This window comes from Conger conger, chromosome 8, assembly GCF_963514075.1.
Source record: "Conger conger chromosome 8, fConCon1.1, whole genome shotgun sequence".
Classification (NCBI taxonomy): domain Eukaryota; kingdom Metazoa; phylum Chordata; class Actinopteri; order Anguilliformes; family Congridae; genus Conger; species Conger conger.
Window position 1 is genome coordinate 50,211,209 of NC_083767.1, and position 12,043 is coordinate 50,223,251.

General features: G+C 41.3%; 1 protein-coding gene across 4 annotated transcripts in view; it reads right to left on the bottom strand.

Annotated features, from left to right (window-relative positions):
• Positions 1–1,191: 1,191 nt before the first annotated feature.
• Positions 1,192–12,043, bottom strand: part of lrrk2 (leucine-rich repeat kinase 2) — a 32,443-nt gene continuing 21,591 nt past the window's right edge. For 2 of the 4 annotated variants that reach the window (XM_061253142.1, XM_061253140.1), the window contains exons 35-52: positions 11,806–11,960; positions 11,478–11,630; positions 11,041–11,223; positions 10,664–10,816; positions 9,896–10,008; positions 9,077–9,267; positions 8,652–8,812; positions 8,002–8,172; positions 7,508–7,608; positions 6,935–7,132; positions 6,642–6,835; positions 6,115–6,187; positions 4,916–5,106; positions 4,525–4,677; positions 3,935–4,158; positions 3,628–3,708; positions 2,501–2,635; positions 1,192–2,023 (exon numbers count right to left, since the gene is read on the bottom strand). In XM_061253142.1, the coding sequence (XP_061109126.1) occupies positions 2,514–2,635; positions 3,628–3,708; positions 3,935–4,158; positions 4,525–4,677; positions 4,916–5,106; positions 6,115–6,187; positions 6,642–6,835; positions 6,935–7,132; positions 7,508–7,608; positions 8,002–8,172; positions 8,652–8,812; positions 9,077–9,267; positions 9,896–10,008; positions 10,664–10,816; positions 11,041–11,223; positions 11,478–11,630; positions 11,806–11,960 (2,617 nt within the window). In that variant the 3' untranslated portion in view covers positions 1,192–2,023; positions 2,501–2,513. Of the gene's footprint in view, positions 2,024–2,500; positions 2,636–3,627; positions 3,709–3,934; positions 4,159–4,524; positions 4,706–4,915; positions 5,107–6,114; positions 6,188–6,641; positions 6,836–6,934; positions 7,133–7,507; positions 7,609–8,001; positions 8,173–8,651; positions 8,813–9,076; positions 9,268–9,895; positions 10,009–10,663; positions 10,817–11,040; positions 11,224–11,477; positions 11,631–11,805; positions 11,961–12,043 lie in introns of those variants that run through there. The other 2 variants (XM_061253141.1, XM_061253143.1) reach the window with 2 other exon arrangements.

A 12,043-nucleotide genomic window follows, 5' to 3' on the forward strand; every position in this document is an offset into this window, starting at 1 on the left:
CAGCACAGTCACGAGGGCCAACTCCGGAGATGTCATGTTTGACGGTGAAATGAGCTTTTCTCAATACGGCGCTTATATAGGGCACCTTGGGGAAGTGACTTTTAATAATATAAGGAAATAAGAAACCAGAAACAAACATTAATTGAAATTCGAGCAAGTGGAATGGATCCAGAGTGCCTTCAACTTCAAGCTGAACAGAAGGGAGACAATATTTTTATTAAGACTACTTCATCTTTCTACAAAACATCAAGACATACACATAAATTTAAGTCTTGTCCTATAAGTTGCCCACACATAGGCCATGCCTATTTTCGGATATAAAATAATTTTAAGCCCATTTCCGCTGTAAAACAAGTCTGGCACGTTTTTTACGAAATTAATTATCGGATCAGTTAACTAATTAACTCCCATAATCCTATTGAGCCAAATGTCGATGTAGTCTTGGGCAATAGTCAAATGTATCATTTTATAGGCTATCAAACTTTGATTACGCACAAGCTGGACTTCAAAGGTTTCCTACACATTATATGGAACATAAATGCAGACCTATATGAAACCAATTGTTTGTTCAATTCGAATATGAAAGAAAATTCTGCGCATTTATTCAACGTGATAGGTACATTGTAATTAACTGTAGGCACTCGTAATAACCCAGAACTGCGAACAAGATCTTTAATATATTTTTGGAATACGTAAATCTAACAGAAAGTTAAATGTATTGGAATGTAACGTTGGGATGAGGTTTTTTCAGGTGTACGTGTTTATGGAATGAAATGCAATGAATACAACTCTAAACTTCAAACCACCTCGATGTTTAACATTTTTGTGGTAACCTTACATTGTTCAACATTTCCATGTAAAGCCTACTTATCCACGATACGTTTAGAAATTTATATGATACAATCAATGGATTTCAAATGTAGCTAGAAAATGTTTTCCTCTTCATATAGTATAATACATGAATAAACTGTAACTGTAAAATACAATGATTATAAAAAGGAAAAAGAAGACGATCAAAGGGGTGACGCGATTAATGGAATATTCACAGCCGTATGCAGTATGTTAAAAACGGTGTCTTGTGTATGCAGGTGAATTTTCCTCCCAAAAGGTACTGTAATAACCTTTTAAATGAAAATAAGATATATCATGGAATAGGATTGCCACAAAAATACATTTGAGATTTACTTTTTTTTAAACACATTATAACACGGTTTATTGTGACCACAAACAAAGTACAATGTATACATACAGTAAACACTAAGCCATCCAGATAAGCCTGCTAACAGACAACAGCACTGGATGTACTTAACATGTACAAGAACATGCCAGATGCTATTTTACAATTCATAAATAAATTAAAGGTCCCATATTGTGGAAATTTATATTGCTATGTGGATTATAAAGGAGTTGAAGCTGCTATAAAAACACAGTGAAAGTATCAAAACGCAGTCCCGAAATAAATCCACACAATCAGCATGAAGAAAATGTGTGTCTGTCGTTCAAATGTCAGTTATTCGTTCCCGAGCGTATCGTTATGACATAACGATACGCTCATTTGCTTCAGCACATAAATCCAAGCGCTAGGTACAGACGGCATTCAGTTACCGTCGTTGGAGATAGCCAGCCAATCACATCAATGAGCCTTAAAGACACATTCACTAAAACAGCCTGTTCTTGGTAAAGCTCATGAGGGGTGCTGGAGAACTGGAGAGAGAGACTGTTTTTGGTACTTAAAACCACAAAAAAGTCTTCTTACAGATATCAGGATCTAAATAAAATACTGGAAAGGTGTACAATATGGGACCTTTAAAAATATCATTGCCAGTTGCATTTTGTCTTTCTTTGTAAAAGTGTTTTTTTGTGTTGCTCATAATGGAACTTTTAATGTCCAACAGAGGTACAACTGTCCCTTTTAATTTTCAATGCATTCCAAATTTATATTTGTGCAAAAACACAAAAACCTAATTTTCCCATTTGTGGAGCAAACTAATCTTCAAGCAGGTATTGCTTTCCAAATGTAGCTCTGTGAAATGATGAAATAATATTGATGAATCATGTGTCTCTGTTCAAACAAAAACTTAAATATTTTCAAGCGCTTTGTATCAGTAAGCCAAACAAAAGACATACAGTAAGCATGCAGTAATTTATATGTCATGTCAAATCCGGGATGAAGAGGACAAAATAACTAATGTATACTGTCAATCATTCACCAGTCTGGAAGAAAGAGTGAATGTACACATTGTGTCTGGTCACAGAAGAACACTTTAAAATATTATCATACAATTGAGTCGTTCATATTGTTTTATTCTACCATAACTTATATGAATAAGAAAGCACTATGAATAACAAGGCAATGCGCTCAAGGCAATCATAATTCCATGAAAAAATAATTATGAATGCCAGCTAAGAAAGTGCTTAAACAGCTGTGTAAAACAGTAAAGAGGTTCACAGACAAGCTGCATGTTTGCAGAACTAATGTGAATTTGCCACTGGCACATACCCGGTCCAAGAGCTCAGTCATACAGTGATGCTGTCATTGTATTTGCAATCTCTGATCTCATCTCGCTGTGTTTGAGAAGGTCTCTAACCTCCACAGGAAGAGCACTGTTCCACATCAAAAGGACAGAGTCATCATCTGTGAGAGAGAGAGAGAGAGAGAGAGAGAGAGAGAGAGAGAGAGAGAGAGAGAGAGAGAGAGAGAGAGAGAGAGAGAGAGAGAGAGAGAGAGAGAGAGAGAGAGAGAGTGGTCACTTCAAACTTAAGAAACCTTAAAGGTTGTTGTTTCCCGAAAAAGAACAACATACAGTGCATCCAGAAAGTGTTACAGCCTCATTCCAAAATGGAATAAATGCATTTTTTTCCTCAAAATTCTACACACAACACCCCATAATGACAACATGAAAGAAGTTTTTTTGAAATTTTAGCAAATTTATTAAAAATAAAAAACTAAGAAATCACATGTACATAAGTATTCACAGCCTTTGCTCAATACTTTGTTGATGCACCTTTGGCACCAATTACAGCCTCAAGTCTTTTTCAAACAAAACAAACAACTTTCATGTTGTCATTATGGGGTGTGTGTAGAATTTTGAGGAAAAAAATGAATTTATTCCATTTTGGAATAAGGCTGTAACCTAACAAAATGTGGGAAAAGTGAAGCTCTGTGAATACTTTCCGGATACACTGTATATTGGTTCAAATACTGCAATCAAGCGCTTCATTCCACTGGTAGTTCATGAAGCCCCAATCTCTATATTTCCTCCTATCTGACAATGTGTTCTTGCCTGAGAAACCCACCTCTGGAATGTTATTTTACATTACACCATTTGAAAATACATCTTCCAAATTAAAGAAGTGTGAAGGGTTTATACAGTATCACATGGACTAACCCACAGTAAACTGATTAATCTTTGTCCATCACGCAAACATATTTACACATCTTTACCATTGCCATGGCTGGTGTATCAATTCCAGGGAGGATTAAGTTAAGGATGTGTTAGTAATCATTTTGAGCACAGAGGTTAATACAGACTTAGGTGACATAAAATCAATAGTATTTCACCTGGGCACCAGCCAGATTTCCTATAAAGACAGTTCAGGTCTTGCATTATTATTACACATTCTTACCACACTGACTGCTGTCTTGATCTTGGGGTGGTCTACCTCTTCTTCCCAAAAGCAGCACCACATTCTTTGGGTTGAGTGTTTCTATGATGACAAAATCAGTAAATGCACACTTGGAGGGAGACAATGTGAGTACAACATCATGAGAAATGTGTCAATGTTGTGAGCTCAATGTCTTTACATCATGAGAAATGTGTCAATGTTGTGAGCTCTGTCTTTACATCATGAGAAATGTGTCAATGTTGTGAGCTCTGTCTTTACATCATGAGAAATGTGTCAATGTTGTGAGCGGACCAACTACATGACGCACCGACATATGCCACTGCTATGCTCCGCACAGACTGACACAAGTGGCGAAACACGCGTAGTGGCTGGCATGTTGTCAGTTCCACCAGGATCACGTGACCCCCTCTGGTGCCAATCCACAGCGTGGCATTGGGCTGGACTAGGAGTGCCTTCACACTGGCCCAGGAGGCTCCAGCCTCCTGAACCCTCTCTGTGGTCAGCTTCCTGGGTCTCCTGTTGTTACCGTGCCTGACACACACACACACACACACACACACACGTCATATACAGTATGTCATGGACAATATATGTGTATTTCACATGCTCTAATATTTGCTTACAACATAATTTTTATCATTGGAGAAAAACAGCTTTTGTGTAATGCTCTGTTGAGTTGTTCCTCTTGCCAACCTCCAAAATGATTTTTGAGCACGACGTTTGCTAGATCGTCTAAATTTTTATTTTAATATTTATGCACGTCTGTGAATATAGTATATTTTTGCACATGTAGTACATATGAATGTCAATGCATGTATTAATATGTGCATTTGTGTGCCTCTGTGATTCTATATGTACATGTGTGCATGAGTGTATACGTGTGGGCGAGGGGCTCACGCCAGTATCTGTGTGCAGTCGATGAGGTCACTCATCCTCTCACTCTTCTTATCCCACACCTCCACCACCTGTGCCCCTGCCCTGCTCAGGAACACCTGCTGCTCCACCACCAGACGGGAGATGTTGGCTTCACTGCTCCACCTGTTCTGCTGCCTGTGGAGACTTCAAGTCATTCTACAAACTACAAACAAGGAATAGGATGCGTTTCATAGGAATCAGCACACTGACTGGAAGGTATCAGTGTGAACAGAACATCCTGTTCAAAGTTCAAATGCAAACAGATGCCAATTTGAATGGTCATTCAATGCTCTCTGCTCAAATGTCTCTCAAATTCTTGTTTACCTTAATTTACGTAACCCCGTGAAAACATTTTTTATAAAGGTGCACTCACGGGTACATGTGTTTCTCTTTAGTATCGATAGACTTCCAGACATCGTAGTGGTCGGTGAAGGACAAGATCTGCGTCCCACAGCCTCCCCAGACGGTGGTCCGGTCCAGCGAGTGGCCTGACGAGGCCAGACTCATAAGTGGAGTGTTGGTGTTCCCTATCTGGACTGTCTTCATGGGCTGACCGTCCTCACACTGCGGTCGAGAAACCAAGAACACAGAGGCCTTAGGCAGAGGAGAGCAGCACCTCAAGTGTCAAATAATCCAGGGTCCGCTTCACTTGTATGTAACATTTACTGATGTGACAATACTTTGAAGTATACTTTGAACTCCAATTCTAAATAAAAGAAAACAGTTACTGTATATTACCAAAAGATAAGCCACTAGTTATTTGATATGCTAAATATTTCACCAGAAAAAAACAAATAAAAATATTCACCAAGGCAAAAAGTCAGCACTGGAATAAAACATATCCAGCTTTGTGGATTACTCAACCCCAACAGCACACACAAAAGCACAGCCACAAACCTGTGTCACCAAAAAATGAATTGCCTGTGTAATAATGTGAGCAAAACCCCACATTTCTCCAGCAGATTGGTTCCTGCTTAGTCTAATCAACTGTAAGTCGCTTTGGATAAGTCGCTTTCAGATAATGTAATGTAATGGTTTGGTATACTGCACTGCACAAGCAATACAGTTAGTTCACCAAGCACCTTCTGTAGAGGAATTTCACACTCACAAACGTCTGTGTACTCTGGCTATGCTTGAGATCATTAGCTAGTGTGTTTACAAAGGATATTTTTTCTGGGTTTCTGCATGTTCTACAAACTGAAAAGTTATGATAGGGGCTCGGCACTGAGACAAGTTTCTGCCTCTCTGACTCCAGCTTGGTATACATAAAAAAGCTATTTCATTTCAGCTAATGTGGACATCTGCACAGTCTGACAACATCCTGAAATGAAATGTATACTTTTAGTAAACACTGCAGTCTCCTGAAGAATTAACCACAAAATTTAAATTACCTTGGTGCCTGACAGGCAGGACACTCTTCAGAGGAGAATGACATGCCTACAAATAAAATGGCTATTCCATGGTCATCATCAAAGCTATAATATTAAAAATATTCACGCATGGCACCACAAAGAGACAACACTGAACAAACTGACAGAAAAGAAGCTTCTGTGAGTTTAAAAAGGGAATTACCCGAATCACTGAATCTTCATAAACAGCCAGCACTCCATCTGCAGTCCCCACTAACAAATACTTCTTCTTTTTGCTTCAAAAAATAACACAAAATGTGGGATAGCTTCACATCAACACATTAAATAGCCTCAGTTTGTAATTTCAGGGTTTTTCAGGGTTTTACAGCATTGTGTACAGACAATGGTTCACTAAATCATGCCTTTACATGAGTAGGTAGACTACTATTTCTTATTTCATGTTGATTACATAGTTCCTCTCAAAAAAGTCACAGAAGGAATGAAACATGCAGTTAGATAGACTGAGGAGTTGTCTTTTCCCATTTTTTGTCAATGGATGAACTTGTTTCCATTCAATGTAAATCTTTTTGCAATAGCAAAAATAACCCAGAATTTTATGGGAAGATTTTTGAAAAGGCATGACTGTGCTTTCATACCCTGTTAAGCTGACTAGACAAGCTGTATCATCAATGTTCCACTGTACTTGCATACCAGTGTTCTTCGTCTGTGTTGATGCTGGTATGAGCTCACCTATGTTGAGGGGGTGAGTGGTAGAAGAGTGAGGTCACCGCATCAGTGACACACTGCAGATGATGTTGTTTTGATGGGTCCAATGTGCTGATGACTATCAGAGCGCCAGACTGCGTTCCTGCCACCATCCAGTCGAACGAGTCCCCTGGGATCCGTACTGTCGCCAGGCACAGGACGGGACGATGGTCAACCTCCTGTTGGGGGTGTATCAACTGTGTATGTGAAGCTGGTGGCAGCAAAGTGACAACTAGCAATTTTCAAAAGAAAAATAAAAAGTATGTCACAGCACGTACGTGAGAGGTGGGTTTCCCAGATCCCAGCCCCACAGAGGCTACACATCCCCGCCTCTGGCTGCTGCTCCCACCTCCAACCCAAACGAGCGGTTGCCCACTTTCACAGGACACTGCAAAACACTCAGCACTGGACACCCCGCACACCTTCACCTCCTTCATCAGGCACAACAGCTCTCCTGAGTTCAGCCTGTCAAACACCTGGAGACATGCCTTACAGATGAGTTCACCTGTCAAACACCTGAAGACAGGCCTTACAGATGAGTTCACCTGTCAAACACCTGAAGACAGGCCTTACAGATGAGTTCACCTGTCAAACACCTGAAGACAGCCCTTACAGATGAGTTCACCTGTCAAACAAGGACTGTAAATAAGAGTTGAGTGCACCTATCAAATACCTGCAATCGCCCTCTATCACACACCTGGAGATTACCTCCAGCTACATTCATCTAGTGATATTTAATAAAGGTGAGTTCACTTGCTACATAAAGATGTCCACTGACCCTCTGTTACAGTATACATCATCACAGAAGTTCATCCTCTTTCCACATTTCCCCTGGATGGACACACTCCTACCTGTCGAGATAAGGGCCTATCATGGGGGTTCTCCTTTAAGCACTCCCTCATCAGACTCTCCAACCTAGGCCACGGGCTACAGCCATAGTACTTCACCGGATCTGAAAGGATAGTAGGCCACCATCAATCACTTAATCAATCAATCAATTTTCAATTTCTATCGCACTGTGTAACACAGCACTTCATGATATAAGAATAAAAAATTTTTTTAAAAAGCATTTCAGCTAATTTGGGGAAAACTAGAAAATTCCTCAAAAGGTGGAGGTAACAAAGATAAAACAAAATAAAAAAGGTATCACTTTTAACAGTGACAGGGAAAGCCAGCTCTATATCATTTACAAGAATGGTGCTTGTGAAGGCCAGGAAAACAGACATATTTCTCGGTTAGACAGGATGACAGCATCAACTCATTCACCTCCATGTGACAAAAAAGAAATGAACGCATCGCATGCAGTTCTGAAATGGATTTCACTCCTTTCACACCAAGACAGTACCCGGGAGCTTCCCCCGAACGGCGATCTCATCAAACTCGCTGGGGAACTTCATCCCATCTGTTATACGCTGCCCGCAGGTCAGGAGGTCATACAGCAGGAGGCCAAAGGAGAAGACGTCCGCCTGCTGATTATAGATCACGTTGCCACGAGCAACCTCGGGCGCTCGGAAACCTGTGAAGCATACAGACCATTTTCAGACGCAACAGGGTTTGGTCACGGAAACGTGCGGCAGAAGCCTTTTATTCCAAACCAATGTTTGATGGAACGATTCTAAAGCAATAAACAAATGTTATTGCTCGGTGCATACCTTGGGCTTTAGGTCAGTTTGGTACATACTTTAGTTTTAGCGTTACAGCATTGTAGTATCCATACTATGGAATTATGTGAGAAAAAAAAGGCAGTTACATCCAAAAGTATTTTAAAGCAGCAACCATAACATGCCTCCTTCTCGATAAAAATACAATGTCTCTCAAGTAGATGAAGTCGAATAATTGTGAACCGGCAGAAAAATAACAATCCGTCCCCCTTTCAGATTTAACCTAAAGTGATACTTAGATGTTTTATGACCGTGTTTTGCCAGGGTATTAACAATAGCACCACAGCAGACAGTGGTGCAAAGTGTGGCAGATGTATTGGTATGAAAACAGTACCAGGAGTTCCCTCTGAGGTCCTGACCCCCATGCTCCCGCAATACTGGGCAATGCCGTAGTCAGTGATCTTGGCAATGACCTCTGAGTCCGTCTTCAGGTTGAACAGCAGCACGTTGTGAGGCTTCAGGTCTCGGTAAATTATCAAAGATGAGTGAAGAAACCTGCCCCGTATGAGAATGGAGTTACAGTGAAAGATCCTCAAACAAAATACCAAGCTCAGATAGGCCTCAAAAGAAACAATTTACTAAAACAGACCTGTATTTAATCCCACCCAGAAAGGTGCTTACAATCATAATAATAATGGAAATGATTTCTTGATACCGATTGAAAGGAGATTTCGTATTGCCCATGTGAAAGCCACATCACCAGGACATGAGTGCTCCCTCGTGCAGGGATGTAACCAGTGGCGGTCAGTCATGGGCTACCTGAGTCCGTCCGCCACATGCAGGGCGATCCTGTGCTGCAGCTTGCGGTGGAGGCTGCCGTTCTCGTGCTCGAACAGCGAGTCCAGGGACCCACGGGGGGCCAGCTCCATGACCAGCCTATGTGGGTATGTCCCGGCAGCCAGGAGGGACACCAGGCTGGGGTGACGCAGCCGCCCCAACACCGCCAGCTCCTGGAGACCGCACACAAGCGCCGCCATGCTCACAGTACAGACCATATCTACTCTTCACACATAAAACCCAGTAATTAACAGAAATAAAGCCTTTGGAATTTAACAGCCACTTATAAGCCTTGAGTATCGTAATGGCGCAGACATATAATTAGACTTTTTGGAGGAACTCCACAAGCTAATATAATGGCTTAACTTATCTTCTGCATGTCACCTCACTAAATTGCACTTGGAGTCAACTAACCCAGTAAGTGAAGAAAATGACAAAAGAAAAAGTCTGTAAAATTATGTTAAAAAAACCCCAGATGGAGCACCTGAGGCAAACCTCAGTGATCTTAAAGTTTACATAGTGGAGAGTGTATCCTGTTTGCATTACCATGAGGAGAGTTACATTTTTTCAGCAGATAAAGTAACAGATCCGGGATAACCACACCTGATAAGCAAATATGATAACATGATAGTAAAAAAATAAATAAGTATTTAAATCTCCATCTGGCTGCAGAAAATAAGAGACAGGATAAAGTATCACCGCAGTAGGATCAAAGATCAAGATACAATGTGGTAATAACTTCATTGTGGTAATGTGATGTCCACATGAAATAATCAGGTAAAAAATAAGAATTCAGGTTACCTGTCTCAGGAGCCTGTGGAGGTAGATTTTCGATGCATGCTTGTTGAAAATTTTCACTGCACAGTCTTCATTTCTATACACTGCTCGATAGACGGAGCCGAAGCCTCCGTCCCCTTCATTCAAAGAAGGAAATGTGTTATAATTCACAGGCCTACAGTTATTCTTAATGTATGTTTTTCATAACTGAATTGACATTCTGCCACTAAATTCATGGCCTGGATGTGGAATGTGCTGATCACTTCCAACCTGGGTTCAAACTGGTAGTTCTGTCAGATGCCATGCTACATAGTCAGAATTGCGTATCGTTGGACATTAGCCAAATTCACAAAATAAAAAGGGATAGACCATCTTTTTGGGAAATTCACTTTTTAGCCATCATACGAATAGTTAGGCAATAAGATTGATACCAATTTCTTCCATGTGCTTCCAGTACAAAAATATTAGACAATATCTAATCAATCTAATCTAATCTAATCTAATGCAATATTTTTGTACTGGATGCACAAAGATATTAGTATTAGTATCAGTCTTATAATCTAACTTTGGGTAATTTGTCCAAAAAGTTGGAATCCACATTTCTCCACTGGATGCTTCCACCAGCCACCCACTTGATCTGGAGAATCGGGTCGGGAACTGTCTTGCTAAAATTCGGTCCTTGCCCATTCCTTAATGTGACATTGGTGTTTGTAGGTGTGTATAGGTCTTTAGGTGAATAGGTCTTTTGTCAACCATGAACACGACATCAGAACATTATGTTTCAGGGCTCACCCAGGAGGTACTCGTTAGACTCTTCCATCTCCAGCTCTTCACGGTTGAGGATCACACTAGCAGGCTGATCACTCAGAACCAGATCTGGGCAAATCTGGGAGATGGGAATCGTGGACCGCGGATCCTGAGGATTCACCAAGAGATAGTCTAAGTCTGAGGAAGAAACACAGAAAGCGCTGTTAGCCCGTAAACCAGTCCGAAAAGTATCTCACACCTTGACGTTAAGATTTCATCCCAATATGAAAAAGCAAAAAAAAATAATCCCGCAAATCGTATAATGTACACCATCCCTAACGGCAGTTGAAGGCCTCAACCATTGAAACGCCTGAGTAAACGCATTTTGGAAAGACAGTCCAATGCTTTCTGCAGCCAATGACCTTGTGAGAAGAGGTCCTCCAGAAGCATTTTGCTCCAGTCCTGGTCGTCCCCAAAGCTGTACATCGCCCACTTCTTCAGCAGTGTCCCGCCCTCACCATGGATATCGGTGGTGAGGAGGCCAGGGAACCACTCCTCCAGGACTGAGTCAATGTGGTCAACCACCTGACCCAGCAGAGCACGACCTGAGGAACGGCCAGCATCAGCATCAATCACCGTCGTCTTTATCACTGTCAGCATCAAGACCATTATCGTTGGTCAATTTCTGCAACATATTTCTTGTCATCAGCCCAATCACCACCACATTCACCAAGATCACCATCATCACAAACATTATTACCATCAGCAATATCATCCCAAACATTGTTTGAAAACACAAATTCTCCAGTGTCACCTTGCATGGCACCTTGCACAGGTGTGTGATGTGCTTGTGGGGTACCTTTGCAGGAACAGGGTACGATGATCCTGACAAAGCTCTCTGCAGAGTTATCCAGGGAAGCAGACTCCACCAGGCAGTATGCCTCAGAAGACCAGCTAAGGTAGACCCCCCTCCTCCAATAAATCATTTTTGGTGGATGGGCCTTTTCTGAAACTACAATAAATCAGAGCTCAAGCATCTTATATCTCAGATTTATACCATTAGATTCATACCAAATACATTTTAATGATAACAACAATATCTAATCCTGGGAGGAAATCAACACAGCACTAATCTAAAGCTAGGAATAATGGAAACACAGCAACGGCGTACGATATGTGTGACGCACCGTCTCCAAAGGACAGGGAGGATGACACCTCCAGCAGGTGGTTGATCTGCCGGGGCCAGAAGCCCATGGGGAAATAAGGCATCTCGTACAGGCGAACAATCATCTCCGACTTCTCACAGTGAGGGAGCTCGATCACTGGCTTGTGATCTGACAAGCTGCAGAGACAGAACTGTCAACTGTGTCTATGCCAGAGAACAATGAACAGCGGGCTCCTGAACACCCTTCCTTGCTCAACACA